At 42.4% G+C, this 22,899-nt stretch overlaps 1 protein-coding gene across 1 annotated transcript in view; it reads left to right on the plus strand.

Annotated features, from left to right (window-relative positions):
• ATP8A2 (ATPase phospholipid transporting 8A2) overlaps window positions 1–22,899 on the plus strand; it is a 418,517-nt gene that overhangs the window by 384,600 nt on the left and 11,018 nt on the right. Inside the window, exon 30 of the mRNA XM_074330045.1 lies at window positions 21,239–21,330. Within this exon, the coding sequence (XP_074186146.1) occupies window positions 21,239–21,330 (92 nt within the window). The remainder of the gene's footprint in view (window positions 1–21,238; window positions 21,331–22,899) is intronic.

A 22,899-nucleotide genomic window follows, 5' to 3' on the forward strand; every position in this document is an offset into this window, starting at 1 on the left:
GAACCGACACTGCTCTGAACATGTCCACCCCAGTCTCGGGCATGGTCATTGTTGCAAAGGGCAGTGGTCCCCATCTCTGTGGCTGGCACGGGGAGAGCCAGTTAAGGCCCATGTGGTACAGATGAATATGACATCTTTGACCTTGTGTTTGAGAAGCATGTGGAGAATATGTAAAAATTATAGCTAGGAGATAGTCATTGTAGTGGGAATCACAACAGCTGGCAATAGACTTACTGGACTTTTGGAGAGATTTTGCTATTAATAGAAGCAGAAAAAAATGGGTGTGTCTCATGATTGTGAACCACAGAGTACAGCTTTCTTTAGGCCGGGACACAGGACACAGCAATGCTCATCATAGAGCCTTGTTTTTGTACTGAATCCAGGTTAAGTCTGCCCTTTCTAATAAGACAGTGATAATACGGTTATTCAGTGTTTTATCTCTTTCTCCAGCAGTTAGGACTGGCTTAAGGCACCTAGGTGGTGATAACTGGGAATTCACACTTGCTGATGAGTAAATGTGTTGGCTCAATATCAGATAGAATCAGTGATTGGCTTCATGAGAGACAAGACATTGCAACACACACGTATTGAAAACTGAGGACGCGTGCCAGGCCCAGGTGTGGCATAGGACGAGAGAGACAGGTTCCCACTTCATTGGAGTTCACATTCTAGTGGGAGTAACAAAGAACAAACAAGTGAATAAACAAGAGAGTCAGTGACAACGGTTAGGAGGAAAATGAAACAGAGGTTTGTGATGGCGAATGGATGACGTGTGTTTAGTGCTCAAGGAAGCCTCTCCAGGTGACACGTACACTGAGTATCTGGGGAAGGAGCACTGCAGGCGGCAGCAAGGGCTGATGGGAAGGCCCGAGCGGGAACGCACTGGGTCTGGCCGGTGCCTACAGGGTAAAGTCATGTGACAGGCAGTGGGGGGGCCTGATCACTGCGGGACCTGTAGGAAGAGATGGGCTCTGGATTTCAGCCACCAGGAGCCATGGAAAGAAAAGGTTTAAGCAAGGGAAAAGCATGACCCCGTTTTCTAGATGTGATTACATGCCATTTTAAAGCCATAAACTCCCATTCTCAAAAAGTAAAGTAAAATCCCAACATATAACACAAAGTATAACACTTATTAGTATGAGTTTGTTATAGAAGTTCAAATTAACACATTTATTTGTTTTAAAGTCAGTTAGTAGTAACAGTGAGATGATTTTCAAAATGACAACAGTTTGAAATAAGTGTTTCGGGGGACAGATGCCTCGTATCATTTCTGTATCCCATTTTTTTTTTTTAATTTTCTTCTGGGTTATATAGTAAGCACACACCAAGATTAGTTGCCAGTTTTAACAATGTGTCACAGTTCACCGTGTAGTCTCAGAAAATTTTTCTTTTTTGTTCTCAATTTATTTCATATAATAATGTCTTTGCTTAAACATATGTAAAATAATATAAGTAATATTAATAATAGGTAAATATTAAATAATTATATCATGATTTTAAAATTACTAAATAATATCTAAATCTAAATAATATAAATTTGCTTAAATTTCTTATCATACTCGTAAATGTACACGTCATATAAAGAAGCAACCAACAGTTTATGTAAGCACTAAAACTCTCTAAAATAGCGTTATGATAAATTGACTGTTCTCTTGTTACACATTTAACTCATGCAGCCAGGAACATGGGTCAAACAATCCATTTGGAGCAGAATAGGCTAATTGTCACTTTCATTTTACATGAATGGACACATAAGAATGTTTTTTTTAAAAAACAGCAATATATGATCACAGACTTTCTAATAAGTGATCAATTCATAAAATCAAATATAAGCACCTTTAATCTGAGATCTTTACAGAAGCAAGTTCACTTGAAATCACTTGTGATTTTTAATACATTAAGATCTGATATGAAATATTTCTATGTTCTTATTTTAGTTAAATATTTTAAAATTTTTAATGTATATAGAATGTGATTAAAAACTAGTGTTTGTTTGGGGGTGGCCGGTTAGCTCAGTTGGTTGGTGCTGATAACATTAAGATTGCTGGTTCGATCCCTGCATGGACCACTGTGAGCTGCACCTACCTTAAAAAAATAAATAAATAAATAAAACAGAAAAAAAAAACCACTAGTGTTTGAAAAAAATAGTAAACAGTGCAGTAACCTTAAAAGCAGAAATTATCCTTGTATTTCAATTTAATCACAAAGTCAAGAGGCATATATTCTTCAAAAACTTTGAAGTCTTTGGTAAGAATATATAATTTAGAGAGAGTAAATAACGCAATCATTTTAGTATTATGTTTATATCTAAATGAGGACTATAAATTGAATAATTTTGGTACTTAAATTAAAATGTATCATCTAAGTAAGAGTTTTATACACACTCATTGAATTTACTGATAAATATAACTTTTCATTACTAATAGAATAAAAAATTTTAAATACTACCAGATATTTCTTTTTTGCCGGTTCATCAGAAATAATCAAGATTTTGGATGGAAGAAATTTTAGCTATTCAGCGTATTTCTAGAATGATAATTGTTTTGTTTATTAAAGCATTGGTATATCACCCACCCAGAGCTTTTGCCCCCCTGGCTACATCCTACCTATTCAGAAAGCATTTGATTTTTGAAAAAGCAGGGAGGACAGGAACTTGCTGAAAGCACTTTGGTCATGTGGGGCTTTGGGCTCATTGGCTCATCGTCCAGGCTATCATCTTTTCGCCATCCTCACAAATCTGTTGAAAAGTGAAGAACTGTCCAGGCTGACACAGGCAGGGAACAAAGTCCTCTGCACGCTCCCAGTGCAGGCCATGACTTTCACATGCTGTAGGAGATGAAAGACAACAGCACTCAAATGCAGAGAGACGTCAGGCCGGGTTGTGCGCAAGCCTTGCTGCTGCCGCATTGCTGGGTAAATCGGTTGCAGTCTTTGACCAGACATCTACAAATATTCTGTATTTTGAGACAGTGCCTTCTCAATGTAAAATCCAAGTGAGCTTTTTGTTTGATAGCCCAGAGAAATGCAGCAGCCACACATTTCGGCTGCATTTTGGCCTCTGCTTCTTGCCTCCATAAATCATGCCTTCCCGATTCATCTGGCTGACGACCACATCTCTGCTGTTCCTCAACGTTTTTGACTGTAGTGTCTTCAGTATTAGGACATGAAAATAGACTTTCATCCTCGAAAACAATTGATATGTCTCTGTTCTCTTGTGTAAAGAATGTCTACAGACAAAGTACACTTTGTGATCCCAGAAAAAGAATTTTTTGAGGACTTTCAGAAAAGTCTTCGATTAGGCCCAGCAGACATCCTTATTTATGTACTTTTGATCCTAGGTTCTTATTACTTCTTATCGTCAACGTTTTCTTCCTCTTCTCTTTTATGTAATACTCTCAAAGGACGTGACCACATCATTCTACCAAGTTCACGTCATAGTTGTGTCACTGCCGTATTTCTTGCATTAATTTTCTTTCGTTAACACAGCAGCTTAGACCACGGATAGGTTTCATGTTTTCTTACTTTTGTTTTCTTATAGCTCTGTTGGAGCATGTCCAACTTATGACATCATTAGAAATGCTGTACAGGCTCAGATACACCTTCTGTTTATCCATTTTGATTTTCTGTGCTGCTGTTCATGGTAGTGTCGGCAGCAAATGTTTTTACATTGCTAACAACTGAGGGGTGGGTGTGTGCATGTGCATGCGTGGCATTTCTCATCTACTTCTACCACTTACAAGAACAACGAAAGGAAATGGAATAATGACAAAAGAAAAACCTGATCATAGAATGTACAGCGAAGTTTATAATCTGTTCTCCCAAAACTTTATCCCCCCATCTGTGAGCAGTGCAGGCAGGACGCAGTGCACTTTGAATGATTTTTTTGGTTGTTTATTTTCTGTAACCCATTTCCATCTAAACACTTAAAAACCTTTCTCATAAAACACCCACTGAGCAAGTAGTATCATGATTTTCTTTAATGCTTGTGAGTGAGTGAATAGTATCCTGTTGTTGAAGATTATGTTATAAAAACAGATTTCTCCGACAGAACCTTGGTGCCTTTTCCTCCGAGGCTTCCAGGGTCAGCTCGGCTAAAAGTAGAGCTTCTGAGAATTTTTCCACTCATGATTGCTTGTACACATTTGCTGAGATGCCAGTGTTGTCATCCTTTGTGGTGCTTTATGGTGGTGCTAATCTAGGCAAGGTCATGTATTGAGCCCTTGCATTTTGCCAAAGATCGTGTTGGCCAATAAAAATTAATTAATTAATTGATTAATCAATTATATATACGCATGAGAGAGAGAAAGTAAAGTAATGATGGCTGCAGGGGACGATTCTGCAGATGTAAAGAGTTTTCCAGCCACAATGAAAGGTTCAGTGTGACGGTCTGAGAGTCCAGCATGGTGGCGAGAAGTTAGGTTGGATAACGAGGTAAGGGCCAAATTATATGACCTGTCGTGAGGCTGGGGCTTTATTCTGTAAGCCACAGGGATGCATCAAATGCCTCACTTACGAGAAATAGCTATAGCATGAGATCTTGTAAGTAGAGAATATTTTTTTAAAAGCCACCTGGCTTTTCTTCACCAAAGTCTCTGTAGTTTGTCCATGCAAAAACAAAGTTTACATGTCCTCGGGAGACCTGTCCCAGGCAGAGCTGCATTGGGACGTGCATATTTCATTTGAGAATGTTCGAAAGTCACCCCTCACCTCCACTCTAGAAGAATTTAACAGTATAGAAAAATTTTCTTATAGTGGTCTCACACCCTTTTTGTGGAGGAAAGAAAATGGTAGGCTAGTCACTGCCTGGCAGAGATGCACTAGGCAGCCAAATGCACAAATTCAGAACGATGCCCCCTTGGGCTGACCATGAACTACCCCCCAGCCCTGGGGAGTTCATGGCACTGCTAACGTGGGGTGCAATTGCTCATACAAGACCTAGTGGGTAAGCTGTTCCTTTAGTATAATATTTATAAATAATGTATGCTGGTTACAAGAATGGAAACAATAATAAAAACCTACATTACCATTATAAATGACATCCAAAAAGTGCACTTGAAAAAACCACCACCAGGAGTACCTCAAGATCACATGGCCAAGAACAAAAGCTATGTTCTATCTACTCTCTTCCACTCCGTATCCTTTCCGGTCTCTCCCCTGCTCTCTCTCCTGAGCACACACTCTTGGTTCCTTAACGTCTGCCTTGGGCCAGTGGTTCTCAATTCTTTTGGAAAAAGAACTCTTGTATCAGGATAGGATGGTTTCAGTTGCAGACAACGGAGGCCCCAGGTCAAACTGCCCTTCAGGATGAGAGTCATGGCCGTGGGTCCCTAGCCGGGAATGTCATCAAGGACCCAGTTTCTTTCCATCTTTTCACTTTGTCCCAATGCTTTATACTCATCCTGCCCCATCCCCACCCCTGTCGTGATCACAGGGTGGTCACCCCATGTGCGACCTTGTTTGCCCAATGGGAGAGGGAGAGTTTGCCCCTGACAAGCAGTTAACAAGTTCCTGTTTTCCTTGATGGGACCATCCTGAGCCAATCCCTACAGTCAGGGAGATGCCGTGTGGACTGGGTGAGGCCTGGCTTACCAGAATCCGTCTCTGCGGGAAGGTGGGGGTGTCACTCTGAGAGCTTGTTAGCAGGGGAGGCAAGAAAAGTCTACTTCCGGCCTCTGGTAATCTGATGAAACCTCTCCCTATGGGTCAGTTTCGCATTCGATTTTGAAGGGGTGCACCAACCCCCCTGAAGACTGTCATTCTTTAACTTAGAAAAACAATGTTGCTTCCCAGAGCAGAGATGCATGTTACTCTTAGATTTCAGCATCTCCTACGTGTATACTGGTTATCCATTCAGGAAGTGCAGTGGTCAAACCTTGGGGATATGTTGTGGCTTTAAGCTGCTATTTCATAATTTTTATGGATGACCCAGAGAGAGGCCAAGTACCAATATATGAGTGATTAATATCAAACATTCAATTCATTCTTTAAAAAATTCATAATCCAAAGATTTTTTCCCATTGGGAAAGGAAAGGGAAATGTGTCTTCTCTCTCCTGTGCCCCTTACATTTTTATTTCTTACCATGTCTTTCACAATGCTATCCCCACATCAGTTGCAATGAATCTTTCCACAGGCTGCTAGTCAAGTAATCTAGCCAGACCTGTCAGGACAGCCTTACATCGTGGGGTCCAGGCCAGTCTTTTCGATGAGAGCTCTTCTTCAAACTGGGAAACATAAGCAAGCAATGACATAAACAATCGTCTTATTTTGAAATTTTATTTATTATTAGTTTTTAATCTTTTCTTTTTTTTATTGGAGAATATTGGGAAACAGTGTGTTTCTCCAGGGCCCATGAGCTCCAAGTCGTTGTCCTTCAATCTAGTTGTGGAGGGCGCAGCTCAGCTCGTTGTTTTCAATCTTTAGTGGCAGGGGGCACAGCCCACCATCCCATGCGGGAATTGAACAGGCAACCTTGTTGTTGAGAGCTCACGCTCTAACCAACTGAGCCATCAGCTGCCCTGAAATTTTAAAATAAATGTTTTGCCAGAAGCACCAGACAGGTTTAACAACGGGACTGCCTGGGAGACAGCAAGGGCCTGACCTCCGAAGACCCCCTTCGTGTTGTCATCCACATGCTTGTCAGTTTTCAGTAAGCCCTGCTTTAAAAGTAAGGAAAGAAGACCCTGGCGGGGTCAGTGTGGCATTGCCTCACTTCCCATCTCCACCTGGATGACACTTCTTTAAAAATGAGGCCCAGGGAGGATTTGATGTGTGGCCCAAACCGCCATGGCCATGAGCCAAGTGAAGTTGGGGGTCACATTTCATGGCCCCCTGCAACCCAGGTCTGGATCTCCATCTGATCAGTCTTTAAACAGCACCAGAATGTTAATTTTCCCTTTCTGTTTACCTTAACTCTCAACAATCAACAGGAAAATGAAGACGGCATCAGTGGTGTGCTTCTTGCTTGTTCCACATTGAATTTCTCCGCAGGTGTGGTCTCAGTTGAAAAATGACCGCACACTTGCTCTCTTCATGTCGCTGATGTGAAAACCCACTGTTTACAGTCACCTGCTGAAGAGTATGGGTTAATTTTTGAAGGATGCATTTTTTTTCAAGAGACATTTTCAGATATTCAGCCAAGCTACATGGCCATAGGAAACATAGTTGTAAAGTAGCCATCTAGGATTGTGGATGGAAAATGAAATTTTAGCTCCAACTCCAAAGCAACTCAGCTAGTTAGTTAATGGAGACCTGTCACAGATTAGTGACAGAGGAAGCTCCAGCTCAAACACCTACATGTCCAGGCCCAGCTGGCTAAGCGTGGGCATCCGCCTCGGCTGGCAGCATTCACCACCTGTCCTGTAGCGTCACACACTCAGATGCCTTCTCTGCTCTGAAAGTGAACACACTGGGCTCCCACACCTGCATGCAGGGCCAGGGGAAGGCCTTGCGCGAACGTGATGAGAGTGGCAGCCACACATTTTTGACTCCTTCAGCTCAGCCTCCAATCTATGGTCACTGTAGTTATGACATGTAGGAATGTCTAGGCTTCATGCCACATCCTACTTAGAACACATTCATCGGAAAAGGGAGGGAAGCCCACGTGCACACAAATTACTTGTTTCTAGGGCTTTCTCTGAGTCCGTCTGACTCCGTTGCTATTATAATATTGCATCCCTCCCCTTGGGACAAAGTGGGTGAAGGATGGGAGGAAAATGCTTCCAAATGTCGGTGGTGGCCTAGCGAGACTCCAGAGGACTCAGGACCACGAGTCCATTCCCCCCTTTATTACGTCTTAGTCACACACACCCCACCTTGTTCCAGAACAGAATTTAAGCAGCTCCAAAACATGACTAAAGTGCTGTAGTTTGAAAAACCATTTCGTGAAGTCCTCTGGCTCCCTCCCTGAGCTGGGCTGAACTTTGAGTGACTCACTCATGGTATGAAGTGCTCTAAACAAGTACCCTAGGCAAAATTTCCTCTGTAATTCTTATCAAGAGAGGTTATTGTCGTCCCACCGATTGGGCCATGCATGCATTTTCCCAGGGAGACAGCACGACGCAGGCACCTGCACCCGCTTTATCCCTTTCCTTTTTGTGCGCGCTGGGAGAACATAGAGGTCAGGCTATGCCAAGCACCTTGAACCCTCATTATCTTTAATTAGTGTTTAAGAGGTTAATCGGTAGTGAAGTTCATCTTTCTTTAATTACTTCAACAATTGAGTTGGGGGGGCGGGGAGCTTTGGGGCCAGCTTTGAATTATTCTGTTTGTTTAGATGCTTATTTGAATTTGTGAAGTCAGATGTTTATTACCCAGACCCTGTGTGTATTGGAGGGGGTGCTAGGAAAAGAGGAGAAATGATCCAGGAAAGTTACTTTTATTGTACTTAATTTGCAGATTCATGGGCCTGCTAGAAAGCTTGCTATTTTAAAATAAAATAACAGTGATAAGAAAGAACGGTTTCAAACCTGATCCAAATCTTAAACTCTAATAGGCAAATTTGTTTTATTTTTCACAGATAAGGGCAACTGTACAGTCAAGGGATTTAATTGATTAAAAAAATATTATTCAGCCATTATCCGCGTGTCTTTCCCTTCACACATCAGATGCTTTTCCGAGTCACATTTAATTTTCAATATTTTACGTGACCAAGTTGCCAACTACGCTCGGGAAATTATATTTTAGCCCAATATGCTTTCTTGTCCAAAAACCACCCTTAATACCTGGCCTGAATTTTCCTTTGCTTCCTTGGAGGATCCTGTGCTATTTCTTGCCTCCAGTTATTATCTGTGACCATCAAACACCTTTAAAATTATCATTGCTTTTTTATAAATATCCTTTCCACCCTCCTTCATCTTTTCTTCCCTCCTTCATCACTTCACATACTTCTTAAAAGATAATCTGAGGCATATTAAAATTTTTAAGAGCTTATGTGAGCAAAAATCTGTTCGAATCAGGCAACCCCAAATCAGAAGCGTCCGGGAGCGGAACAACAGGCGCTCAGGGAGACTCTTACAGAGGAAAGGCGGACGCACCGTAAGGAAATTACTGACCGTGTATATCTTAAAACCCAGTTGGCTGTTTGTGATTGGTTGTGCGTAGGTTTCGATTTTGTAACCTTGAGGCATTTACAGGCTTACATTTTGGTTCACTTATACAAGCTGCTACAGCATTAGAGCCACGTCAGTCTGAGGGCTTCCTTGTTTCATTCGTTTAACACCCTAAACGAAGCTGTTGTGTTCAAACTTCATGTGAGGCGAACTTTGGACCTGGGCTGAAGTGTGCAGTTTCCATGTGTGGTGCAGCCAGATGGTGCATCTGTCTAAGTGTCAGCTCTTCTTTGGCAAAATTAGACTGTAGACTTGGTAGTCCCGTGGCCCTGGAAATTCTGTTTTTTAAAAAAGAAGCTCCTGTGACGAGGTCCTGGAAGGTCATGCCTGCTCCTCCTCCTCCTCCCCCAGAAGAGGCCCTGCTATCAGGGGCCTTGATGGAGAAAGACAAAGGGCCCTGTGCCTTACCATTTCCATCTTTATCTTTGCTTTTGTACTTTGGCCCCGTCTGCATTTATTATTCATCTCTTCATTTCTTCAGTCCTTCAACACATAGTTCTTGAGCATCTGCTATGTACTAGGCACTGCTTTTGGTGCTGGGCATCTAACTGTGAACAAGAAACAAAATCCCTGCCCTCACAGAACTTACCTTCTAGTGGTTAACAGCAGTAAGCACGAGATGTGTAGTGAAAAGAGAGATAAAGGAAAACAAATCAGGGTACAGGGTAGAGTGAGGAGGAGGGCAGGTTTTATAGTAAGCTGGTCTGAGGAGGCTGCTCTGAGTAAACTAAGGGAGAGAGCCCCGTGGGAAGAAACCTCAGGCAAGTGCAAAGGCCCTGAGGTAGGAAACTATTTAGAGTGTTGCAGGAGTGGCAAGGAAGGGCATGAGGCTGGAGCAGAGGGAGGGAGGGGAAGCATAGTGGGGACCTGGGTTTGACAGGAGGCCGAGGCTCGCAGTTAGTGTGTTTTGAGCAGGTAATTGGCACAGTCCAATAAGTGGATATAACTTTAACAGACCTCCCTCTTGGAAAGCTGCATCTCCCTGATTAGCATGGCGCTTCACCACTGTTTTGTTGTTTTGTCTCGTCCTTTCCCCAAACATCCCTATGGAGAAATGCACGGAACCCTGACTGCTCGTCACTTGCTCCATCACACCTGGGGCTTCTCATCCCCCCCCATGCAGCATCCCACCGAGGCCTGTCTGGGTCAGCCAGGTGCCCCGCTAATTTATCTGTTCCTAACAGCCCCATGACTCTGACCTGACCTTCCATAGGCTCACACACTGGACCACGGAGCTAAGCCTTGTTTAAGAGGAGCCTCACCACCTCATTACAAGTCGTGGGATGAGGTAATGGTTTCCATATGTGCCGGGGCTGTCATTCAAATTCGACTTTGCCTGCTCAGTTAATGAGGTCAGACGGCTCTGCCTGTGGTGGACAGCCTCTCCCTCGGGTAGGGTGCCTGCAGGAGATGGATGAGGTCTCCCGCGCCCTGCTAAACTCAGCTCAGCGATCTTGTATTTCTTCCCACTGCTTAGAAAGGATAGCTGCCGAAAAACACAAAATACCCTGTTTCCCAAAAAATAAGGCCTAGCCAGACCATCAGCTCTAATACGTCTTTTGGAACAAAAATTAATATAAGACCTGGTATCATATATCATATCATATCATATCATATCATATCACATCATATCATATTATATTATATAAGACCCAGTCATATTTTACTATAAGTAAATAGTAAAATAAGTAAAATAAGACCAGGTCTTATATTAATTTTTGCTCCAAAAGACGCATGAGAGCTGATGGTCTGGCTAGGTCTTATTTTCAGGGAAACATGGTAGTAAAAACACTCTTGGTGAAAACTAGGGGGGAAAAGTCCGGATGAGGTGTGCTTGAGTAATTCTGAGCTGGATGAAAGCTTATGAGGAGGGTGCCGCTCCTGCCCGGGATGGACCTCAAACATCCTGAAGAGAAAACGCTGCTTTTCCGATTCACTACCTTTAAAGAATCACAACCAAACCATCCATTCCGCTCATAAATGCTCACAAATGGATTTTGTGCGTTGGTTTTTTAGTCCAAATAGTCTGGTCCTTTAATTTATTACAGGGAGAATTCTTAGTGCTTCTACCCACTTAAGCAAACATAGGACTATTTGCCTTGAACATTCAGAGATCTTTTTTTTTTTAAGATAAGATGCTATCCTTTTTTTTTTTTTTTTTTAATTTTATTGGGGAATATTAGGGAACAGTGTCTCCAGGGGCCCATCAGCTCCAAGTCATTGTCCTTCTATCTAGTTGTGGAGGGCACAGCTCAGCTCCAAGTCCAGTTGCCGTTTTCAATCTTAGTTGCAGGGGGCACAGCCCACCATTCCATGCGGGAATTGAACCAGCAGCCTTGTTGTTGAGAGCTCATGCTCTAACCAACTGAACCATCCAGCCTCCCCTCCGGCAGCTCAGTGGCAGCTCGTTGTCTTCAATCTTGTTGTGGAGGGTGCAGTTCACTGGCCGATGTGGGAATCGAACTGGCAACCCTGTTGTTCAGCGCTCACGCTCTAACCAAGTGAGCCATCCAGCTTCCCCATCTTCAGATACATTCTTAAAATGTATAGTTCAATGGTTTTTTAATACGGTCACAGGTTGTGTGGTGTGTTTGCTTTTTTAAGGAATTACCTAACTGTTTTGCAGAGAAGCCAGGCCATTTTACATTCCCACCAGCAATGTATGAATGATCCAGTTTTTTCACATCCTTGCCAGCATTTGGTGTGGTCACTATTTTTTTCAATGTTAGCATTTGTGATGGGTATGTAGTAATAGCTCATTGTGGTTTTAATTTTAATTTCCCTAGTTGCTAATAATGTTGAACATCTTTTCATGTGCATATTGGCCATCTGTGTATCCTTTCTGATGAAACATCTCTTCATGTCTTTTGCCCATTTTTAATTGGATTATTTGGGGTTTTTTCTGTTGAGTTTTGAAAGTTCTTTATATATTCTAGACCTTAGTCCTTTGTCAGATTATCTGCTTGACGAATATTTTCTCCCACTCTTGTTCTTTCAGCCTCTTAAAAGAATCTTTCCTGGGGGAAAAAAGTTTTAAATTTTGATGAAGGCCAAATTGATCATTTTTTCTTTATGAATTATGCTTTTGATATCAAGCCTAAAAACGCTTTGCATAGTCCTAGATCCCAAAGATATTGTTCTATTTTTTTCTAATAGTTATATAGTTTTATATTTTATTTTTAAGTTTGTGATTCATGTTGAATTAATATTTGTATAAGGTGTGAGACTTAAATAGAGGTTTTGTTTTGGGGATTTTTTTGGCCTCTATACACATAATTACTCCAGCACCTTCTATTGAAAAGAGTATTTTTCTTCCATTCAATTGCTTTTATACCTTTGTCAAAAATTAAATGGGTATGTTTGAGTGGGTTTACTTCCTGATTAGTATATCTTAAGTCTTAAGCTAGAATGATTCCTTCCATTTTATTCTTTTCAAATCACTTTAACAATTCTAGTTCCTTTGTCTTTTCATATAGTTTTTAGAATAGTTTTGTCCATATCTATTTTAAAATCTTGATATTTTGATAGGAATTGCATTAAAACTTTGTATTAGTTTGGGGGAGAATTAATGTCTTTGGTATGTTGAGTCCTCCAATCCCTGAAAATAGTATTTCTCTCCATTTATTTAGATCTTCAATGGTTTCTTTCATCAGCATTGTGTAGTTTTCAGCATACAAATCTTCTATGTGGTTTGCTAGATTTCTACCTAAGCATTTCTTTTTTTTGAGCAATCATAAATTTCATTGTATTTTTAACTTCAGGATCTATATGTTCATTGCTAGTATAAGAAATACAATTGATTTCTATGTGTTGGCCTTATATCATGCAACCTTGCTGAACTCACTTAATTAGTTCATATGTATATGAAGGTCTGACAATTAAGTTCACGAACTTGCTAAACTTTTTTGATATCAGAGGGATTGTTCATTATGAATTTGTACCAACTGGACAAACAGTTAACTAAGTTTACCATTTGGGAGTGCTGAAAGGCTGCATGAAAAATTTAGATGAAAATGACCTGAACTTTTCGCCAACAATTCATGGTTCTTGCATCACGACAATGCACCAGCTCACACTGTCTGTGAGGGAGGTTTTAGCCAGTAAACAAATAACTGTATTGGAACACCCTCCCTACCTGCCTGGTCTGGCCCCCAGTGACTTCTTTCTTTACCCGAAGATAAAGGAAATATTGAAAGGAAGACATTTTGATGACATTCAGGACATCAAGGGTAATACGATGACAGCTCTGATGGCCATTCCAGAAAAAGAGTTCCAAAATGGCTTTGAAAGGTGAACTAGGTGCTGGTGTTGGTACGTAGCTTCCCAAGGGGAGTACTTCGAAGGTGACTGTAGTGATATTCAGCAATGAGGTATGTAGCACTTTTCCTAGGATGAGTTCACGAACTTAATTGTCCGACCTCGTACATGTGTGTGGTCTTTTCATATTTATATATTTATATTTCTTGGTATTTTCTAGACAGTCATGTCATCTGCCCATAGGAGTGTTTTTATTTCTCCTTTCTGATCCATATGTTTTTTGTTTCCTTTTCTTGCCTGTGGCACTGGCTAGAACTTCCAGCAGTATGTTGAATAAGAGTGGTGAGAATGGACATTTTTGCCTTGTTCCCAATCTTAGGGAGAAAGCATTTAGTCTTTCATCGTAAAGTATGGTGTTAGCTGAACATTTTTTGTAGATGCTCTCTGTCAAGTTGAGGAAGTTCCCCTCTATTCCTAATTTGCTAAGAGATTTTGTTTTTTAAACCATGAATGGATACTGAAACTTGTAAAATGCTACTTTAAAATCAGCTGATATGTTCGTGTGATTTTTCTTTTCCTCTTAAATGTCTTAATATTGTGGATTACACTGACTGATTTTTGAATATTGAACAAGCTGTGCATCCCTAGAATAAACTCTACTTGGTCATGTTGTATAATTCTTGTTATATATTGTTGAATTGCATTTACTGATATTTTGTTCAGAAATTTTACATCCATATTCATGAGGGATATTGGACTATGGTTTTATTTTTTGGGATAATATCTTTGTATGGTAATATCTTTGGTATCAGGGTAATACTAGCTTCATAAATGATTTGGGAATTGTCCCTTCCTCTTCAATTTCCTGGAAGAGATTGTATAGAATTAATATTAATTCTTCTTTAAATGTATTTGGTAGAATTCTCCAGTGAAATTATCTAGGCCTGGACATTTCTTTTTGGAAGATTTTTAAATTTTGAATTGAATTTGCTTAATAGTTACAGGGATATTCAAACAATTTCAAATTGTGTGAGTTTTTATAGCTTTCGTTTTTCAAGGAATTGGTCGAATTTATGTGTATAGAATTGTTTGCAGTAGTCCCCAATTATTCTTTTGATGTCCCTGGTCTGCAGTGATATCCCATATCATTCCTAATGTTGGTAATAATTTATATTCCTCCCTTCGCCCCTTTTTTTGTAAATCTTGCTAGAGGTTTGCTAACTATATGTTCTTTTCAAATAGCAAGCTTTTTAAAATTTAATAATGGGATTTTGCTACCTTTAAAAAATAGGGTAGGATATAGTATATAGGACTAATTTTCAGAAGAAGCCATTTTTACCAATTTTACTAAGTTGCTGTTTCAGTTAAAGGAACAGACGTGTGGTTGCTAGTAGCTAGTTTCCAGTTCTTGTCAAACTCTCTTCCTAACCTCACTGGTTTATTCAAGTTACCGCTCCAGCTGTCAGGCACAGTGGAAAAGGATTGCATGTATCTATTTTTTGCTATTAAATCTTTTCAATGTCCCCTGCCCCTCTGTTTGTTAAAGGCTTCCGAGGCAGTTATGTCCATCAGCACAGTTAGCTTCCGCACACATCACCTGTGTTCTGACCTGGGATGGTTGCTGACAGGCAGATCCCATATATTTTCTGGCTGTGAATCTGCTGTTTCCCCTTGCAAATTCATTGCCGCATTTGGTACTACAACTCTGACTAAACTCTTCGTTTTGACAGGAAATCCCCCAATGTAAAAAGAATGAGATTTCTTCCAACACCCAGAATGGTCTACTTACTTTGTCTGGAACAGAAAAAATAAACACAGTGGTAGCACAAGCCTTTCTTCCCTCCAGTTCCCAGTTTTGATGGTCAGAGGAGACTTGAGACCAGGGAGAACTAGAGGAATCTATCTTTTTTATTTTTGGAATGGAATTTGTATTAAGTCAGGTAACCTTGAACCCTATCCTGTCCTCAGCCAGACTGTCCTCCAACTGTTCTTTGTAACCTGAATTCTTTTCCGAACAAAGTATAATATCCTATCTTTGTATAGGCCACAGAGGGGATTTTTGCTCACGGTGTCTTCTAGAGTTCCGAGTGAGCTTTCCTGCTCTGGAAGAAACTTGGAATGACGTCCCTATTGCATCATTTTTAAATACAGGGGAATCTTTTTTGGCTGCTATTGGAAAATCCAGCCTGTCCTGAGCTCAGTGCTGGGCATTGAGGACAGATGCAAAGATAGATAATGCCAGAATCAAGTTATGGAGACACAAGAGTAAGATAGTGAGCCACAGCCCAAATCAGTAAATACAAAGCACAGTACAATTTTGTATGTAACCATGTCCTCTGTTCTCAGCCCAGGATAGGTACTGTGCAAAGTACAGAGAACGTGTGAGACTTGGTCTCCGTCTGAGAGACCACACCCTCTAGTGTAACATACAGATGACATGTTGGTGTTTCTAGGAGTCACCACTTATAGGTCCTCTTCACCGTCCAGCTCTCCATGGGTTTCTACAGGCTCAGGAGTCCAAAGTGGCATCTCCAGCTTGGCCCTCTCTAGCCCCTGGTATCCCATGGCCTCCTGAATGCCTCAGAGGCAACTCCAAGTCTCATGTCAAAACAGGACTCATTGTCTTTCCCACTAAACCCATTGTTCCCGCTGGGTTTCCATGTGGGTGATCAGCAAGGAGTCGCTCAGTGCGCAGGACTCAGCTTCAATGTCGGCTCTTCTTGAAGTCTTCCTGAACTTACTGTGAGCTCTTCACTCCCCCTTTACCACTGTTGAGCCTCGTGCAGACTCCATGATGCACCCGTCACTTTGTGCCATGTGTGACCGCTTCCACTCTCAGGCACAGTGGAGGATCACGTGTATCACCTCAGTGAGGTCCCCTCAGAGACAGGAAGCTTCCTGAGGGCAGAGACTGTGTCTCGGGTAACCTTGTTCCCAAGACCAGGTCTCACACGCAACAGGGGCAGCGTAAACGCTGAATGAATGAGAAGTCAAGTTTTGAAAAACAGGTGTGTATGGATTGGCAAAAAAGGACAAAGGAAAATAATTTGTAGTAATCGAAGTGAATTTATGATGGACTCCTAGATCCAGGGTATAACTCCTATCTTACTGGAATGTTAGGATGGAAAACCTATTTTGTTTTGTTTTATTCTTGTCATTGTCCCTCATTATATAATTGGATTTAACTAAGGCAAAGTCTTTGATCCTACAAATGCTTAGGTCGTTCTACAATATATATGTGAGCCCAAAGCCTTCTCATTTCCTACTGTTCAGATTATAATGAGTAAAATCAGTTACCAATTGAGGTGGTGACGTCTCCTTTTCTTAAACATAGGTAAGAATTTCGACAGTCTGATATCTGGGTAGCCGTTTGGCCTTACCTGGAGGAAAGGGAGCTTTGGGTTAGCTTTTCTCCTAAGGAAACTGTCAGATTTATGTTTTGAACACAGTCCTACAGTTAATGTACAAATAAGATTCTAAAAATAGCTATTTGTTTTTGGATTTGTTGAGGCATCAGCAACGATTCCTACCAACTGTAACAATTAACAAGATTTAAAAACAGAATTCCATCTTCCTGCTCTTTGGCAGTTACGCGTGTGTGATTTTTGCAGGAATAGCCTCCTGACAGAAATGTGGACATAGAGTTTATTAGTCCCCAACTTTAGGCTTCTCAGCTTGCCACTCCTTCCTAACACTGCTCATTTTCTGAGACTGGGCACACCCCTTCCTCAAAGAGATGTCAGTTTCTAAACAGAGCCCCGTGTGAGGACTTGTGTAAGATGGAGTTGCGTAATATCATTGAGGAGACACCAAGAGCTCACGTACCTTTGGTGAAGTTTTTTTTATGTGCACCTTTCATAGCAGTAGATCCCAGTCAGCATACCTGTCTAAGCTAGGATAGAAAAACATCAAAGAAAGCAGCAACTCCAACATCGCCCCACCATTGGAGAAATAAACCAATAGGTCATGTGATGGGAGGGAATGTACCTTAATTCAGGACCCATTCCCCTCTCCTTTTTGTTTTTTAATTGAATTTTATTTTTTTAACTGTGGTAAAGTTCACATAACATAACATTTACCATTTTAACGTGTACTATTCAGTGGCATTAGTATATTAGTATATTTGCAGTGTTGTGAAACCATCACCACTGTCTAGTTCTAGAACATATTTCATCTCCCAAAAGGAAACCTCGTAAAGGAAAACTGCTTTAAGCAGTCACTCCCCTTCTCCTCCCACAACTCCCCACCCTAACTGGCAACCATTACTCTTTTTTCTGTCTCTACATATTTGCCTATTCTGGACATTTCATATCAATGGAATTATGCAGTACATGTCCTTTTTGGTTTGGCTTCTTTCATCTACCATAATGTTTTCAAGATTTATCCAAGTGCAGTACTTCATTTCTTTTTATGGCTTCATAATATTCCATGAATATACATTTTGTTTATTCATTCATCAGTTGATAGACAAATGGATTGTTTCCATTTTTTGGCAATTCTGAATAATGCTGCTATAGATACGTGTACCACTATCTGTTTGAGTCTGTTTTCACTTCTTTTGGATGAATACCTAGGAGTGGAATTTCTGGCTGATATGGTCATTCCATGTTGAACTTATCAAAGAACAGTGGCTGCATCATTTTATTACCCCTCCAGTAATATGCTAGGGTTCCAATTTCTCCACATCTTCTCCAACATTTATCTTCTGTTTTTAGTTCATTTTCTATTATAGCCATCCTAGTAGATGTTAAATGCTATCTCTTTGATTTGCATTTCCCTAATGACAAATGAACAGGATATAAAAATAAATCTACACCTATCATCCTAAGTGTTGTAATGAAACTGCAAAAAAACAAAGATGAAGAGAATTATAAAAGCATCCAGAAGGAAAAGACAGATCAACTCATCTTCTACATGAGTAGATAATACAAAGAAAATAAGAAAGGAGAAAAGAAGGAGCGAAGAAAAAATTTAGACATATTTTAAAACATAATTATGTATTAATGTGAATGTATATACATATAGAACAAAAGTATAAAACATGAACGAAAGATGACTTCTAACTTTATTATGACAGAAGGAAGAAGAATGGAATCAGGGAGGAGTATACAGCCCTTTATATTTGAGATTTTATTATTTTGTTACAATCTGAAGTCGTTCTCAGAACCAGGCCCGTTCCTGACACTTGTAGGGCTTGGTGCCCGAGTACGAAGGAGACCACGTATCACGTCTAAGTATGTGGAAGTTACAAATCAAGCTGACAGATGGATGTAGCTGTATACCTTGACGAATATACCTTCGTAACATGACAGTGGTTCCCAGATTCTCCGAGGTCTGAACCAGCTCTGTCCTGCGCAGGGAAGGATGTGTGCACACGTGTGTGGACATCTCAGTCAACACATCCGGTGCAGAAAACCACCCCTTGGCCACTGCCACAGGCCTGGGAACATGGACACTAGTTATCTGGTCTACTTTTAGGGGGATGGAGGTCGCAAGGGAGTTGGTTAGACTTGTGTGCCAGTTTGGGGATCACTGAGCAGAGACCTCCAGAGTCCCAAATACCTTGGGTGGGGACAGACATGAGCTCTGGGTGGACCTGTCTCCTTGGCCCCATGGACCCCTCACCATGTGGGAGGAAGGGTAGAACCACTCTTTGAAGCATGGCGTCAGAGTGGTGCTACCATTTGCTAGAGCTGAGTGGGTCAGTGCACACTTGCTGTACTGGTTTCTGACTGTTTCTGTGTGTTTCTAATATTTCATTACAAAAAAATGGAAGAGAGAGAAACACATATGCCATTCCATGTTGGTATTGGGAACACCTGCCTCGCACTGCCAGCAAGCTGCCCGATGACCTTTGTGTTTGTCACATCGAGTCTCCTCACCTGCCCAGTGAGAGACCAAGATGTAGGATTTCAAAGGCCCGCTTGTGTGGTTCTGTGAAGTTCTCATAAGCCCCATCGCTAGGAGGACCTCCTGGACCAGAAACAGCCAGAGCAGAGGAGGGGCCTGGTGGCAGAGTGTAGCCCTGTGTCTGTCCCCTAGGATCCTGGGGAGAGAGTGCCTTCTTCAGCCATGTTGGCTGGGAATGCTGCCCTGGGGTGCTGCAGCCCAGCCCTCAGGGAGCCCTTCTCCACACAGCGTCTTCCAGCCAGGCATCATGGCTGGGCTGGGTCACTCCCCCATCCTGAAACCAGCCAGCAGGGGGCGCTGCAGCCAGTCAGGCAATGGCGGCCCCACAGAGGGACTGGCGCTCCCAGGCTCCCTCCTCATTCATCTGCTGGGCCCTGCAGTCCATGACCGTGGCTCAGCAGGGCCCAGTGAGATGAATTTAGCCCATGGAAGAGAAAGATACAAGAGGGAAGGGAAAGCCAGTGTGAAGGGAGGGAAAAAATGTTTTTCCTCATCAGCCATCAGACATTTTGCCAAGCATAGCTGGCTGAGGCTCACTCTTAATTAGTGATGAATTAAACATTTTCCTTTCAACCAAGAGAATCAGAAAACACTCTCTTCTGGAAACCCAAGTGTAAAATGAACGTTAGCCAGAACTATTGAGAATACACAGGGTCCTGTAGGTCCTTCGAAGGACCTTGGAGAGTTATGAAGTGGACTCTGGTCAGGGAAAGGTTCTCCTCAGACTTGAGGCTCATAGTCAGGGTGGGGGGAGGTGCTTTGACTCACAAACCACTATAGCTCCTTAAACAACTCTCAGGTTCCCACAAACGGCAGATTGGGGGTGTATTTGCTGCCGTATCATAAATACCACTGACTCGGGTGTTTAAACAACAGAAAGTTATTGTCTCACAGTTCTGGGGTCTGGAAGTCCAAGATCAAGGCGTCAGCAGGGTTGGTTCCTCCTGAGCCCTCTCCCTTTGGCTTATAGACATCCATCTTCTTCCTTTGTCTTCACGTGGTCCTTGCCCTCTGCATGTGTCTGTGTCCTCATCTCCTCTCCTCATGAGGACACCAGTCATACTGGATTGAGGCCCAGCCTAATCACTCATCATAATGTAGTCAAATCTTTACAGACCCTGTCTTCAAACAGTCACATTCTGAGGTACTAGGGGTTAGAACTTCAACATATGAATGTGTGCGGACACGTACAGCCCATCACAGAGGGAGGGTGTTGGCAACCTCCTGTACACCAGAAACTGCTTTGGGGACAAGCAAAGTGACTTCCTGACGGTAAGAAATCTAAGCACGTCGGCCCCCCTGGATAATTTTCAAGCCCCCACTTCAGTGTATAGGAGTGAAGGTGGCTGCAGGAGAGCTCCGTATCTGTTCCCGGCTGTGGCAGCCTTAGAGGGAGCCATTTCAGAAAAGGCAGGAAGAGCCCCTAATCCTTGTGTTTTCAAAGAAAATCACCTGGATTTTCGTCGTGGTTCAACATAAGCATCAGATTCTGCAGAAAGAAGCCTGTCTGTGGCTGGGGTCCTGAAGTGCCTGGGCCAAGTGCTGGCCCCAGTACCATTTCCTGGCTGGAGGAGAGGTGACTGCAGGTGGGATTGAGGCTTTTAAGACGTTACCATAGAAACAGGTCACTTCTTCAAAAGTGTTCTGGGAAGCCAAGTGTTTGCCTGGTATGAAAGGGCACTTGTAGGGAACTTCAATTAAGAGGAAAGCAGCGTTCAGAGGCGTTGTGTACAAGACAGACTGAAAACAGAGCACCTTTTAGTAGGGGGAGCCTTGGACTCCAAGTGTGGAGATAGCATCTACTGTAAACAATGGGGCAGCTTGCGAAACTGGACGTTTTCCTTGATGTGGAGAAGCTGTTTTCCCCCTGTCTGTTTTATTTTAGAACCTGAAGTCATTCAACGAGTTCCTTTGAGATGTGTCTGCATGAATTAAAGACTGACTGTGTTTGATTTACCTGTAGGATGAATGAGCGGGACCGCTTGTTAAAGAGGCTCAGCAGGAAGACGCCCCCCACTCTCTTCCGAGGAGGTTCCCTCCAGCAGAGTGTCCCACGTAAGTAGCCACAGCCGCCCACTCAGGTCAGCCAACCCCGACCACGCAGGAAGGTGGGAGGCTCAGTTATAGCCTGGGTAGCGTTAACAGGGAAGGAGACAGCTGCCAAGCTGGAGCCCACATTTGGAAGTGGAATTCGGGTGTTTGGCCCGAGGCAAGTGCAGCTTGACTATAGGTAGTTCCCTGGGACCCAGTCAAATGCCTGAATGACAAAATCCTTAAACTTCAAATCTGGATGTGGTTCAGATCCTTCTGTCAGTCTCTCAGTAGCATTACTTTTAAATGGTTTCCCCTAAAGATAGCAATATGCCATGTTTTATTTCATATCACTATGTTAATTAAAACAATGGCAATCACTGGGGGACAAAATATATCTGCTTTTCCCAGGAAGGCTGCCCCATGTCTAGCGCTCTGAACATTAGGAGGCCATGCCTGCTTCCTGCCGAAGGGGCCTGACCCAAGCAGGGGGCTCTGGGAATGCCCTAGAACCCCTAGGAGCAGGGAGGGGAGGCCTTGAAAGACAAACGTGGTGACGGAGGTCATGGGGAGGTTGTGAGCTTTTTGCAGCAGTCCCGCCATTTGGCTCCCAGCTGAGGGGTGCCCTTAGAGTCCAGTTTTCCTTGGTCCCTGCCTCTGCTTCTCTGAACCCCGCCTCCCTCTCCAGCTTGCACTCCCTCTCTTACATGTGCACACACCATCTCTTCAACCCATGCCCCACTTCCTGCCCTCCTTTCTCTCCCTGAGGAGTTGAGAAGGGAACAACCAATAGACCAAGAACAGTTTAGGAAAAGTGAAGAATCATTGTACCCATAAAAAAGGTATTCAAGGAGCTATGTCGAGTTCAGTTGAGCTCCACCTGTCACTAGATCTTCATAGACTTTCTCAGTGGAGAGAGAAGAAGAGGGATGGAATATCATTGTCTTTCAGTAATCCGCTCCCTCTCCTCACTTTCCCATGGGGAATATCAACATGGGAGAAAGGAGCCTGAGCCTCACGTGCTTGGTGTCCTTTCGCGCTCCATGACCCCAGGAGGTTGGTGGTGTCAGCACCAGAGCACCTGGCCAAGGCTCAGCTCAGTAGAGTAACTGGCCCAGCGTGGCCCAGCAATCTGGATCACAGCTGTGATCCGAGAGAGAGGTCAAGTCAGGAGGCATGAAGGGGAAATCCTAGGAGTGAGGTGTGTGGAGCCCCGCCTCTACATCTGAGCTGCCTGGGGTCGTGTCCTGGCTCAGCCACGTTTTTGTGATCTTAGGCAAGTTACCCTCTCTGTTTCCACATTTATAAAATGGTGATGATCTGAGAACATACCTGGGGTTATTGGGAGGATTAAATGAGATCATACATATGCCCAGAATCGTGCCTGGCAATACAGATTCCAGTAAGTATTAGGTATTACTATTTTTTTTTTCTGCCACTAGTTGAGTAACTTTGGGTAACTTACATATTTCTCTAAAATTCTGTTCTCTGGGGAAAGAAAATAGAATTGTAGTAATATAATCTTACTCAGTCTTTGTGAGGCTTCACGATGAAGTATGTAAAGTACTCTATCTGTACGAGACACAGAGAAAG

The sequence above is a fragment of the Rhinolophus sinicus genome, linkage group LG04 (assembly GCF_036562045.2).
Source record: "Rhinolophus sinicus isolate RSC01 linkage group LG04, ASM3656204v1, whole genome shotgun sequence".
Classification (NCBI taxonomy): domain Eukaryota; kingdom Metazoa; phylum Chordata; class Mammalia; order Chiroptera; family Rhinolophidae; genus Rhinolophus; species Rhinolophus sinicus.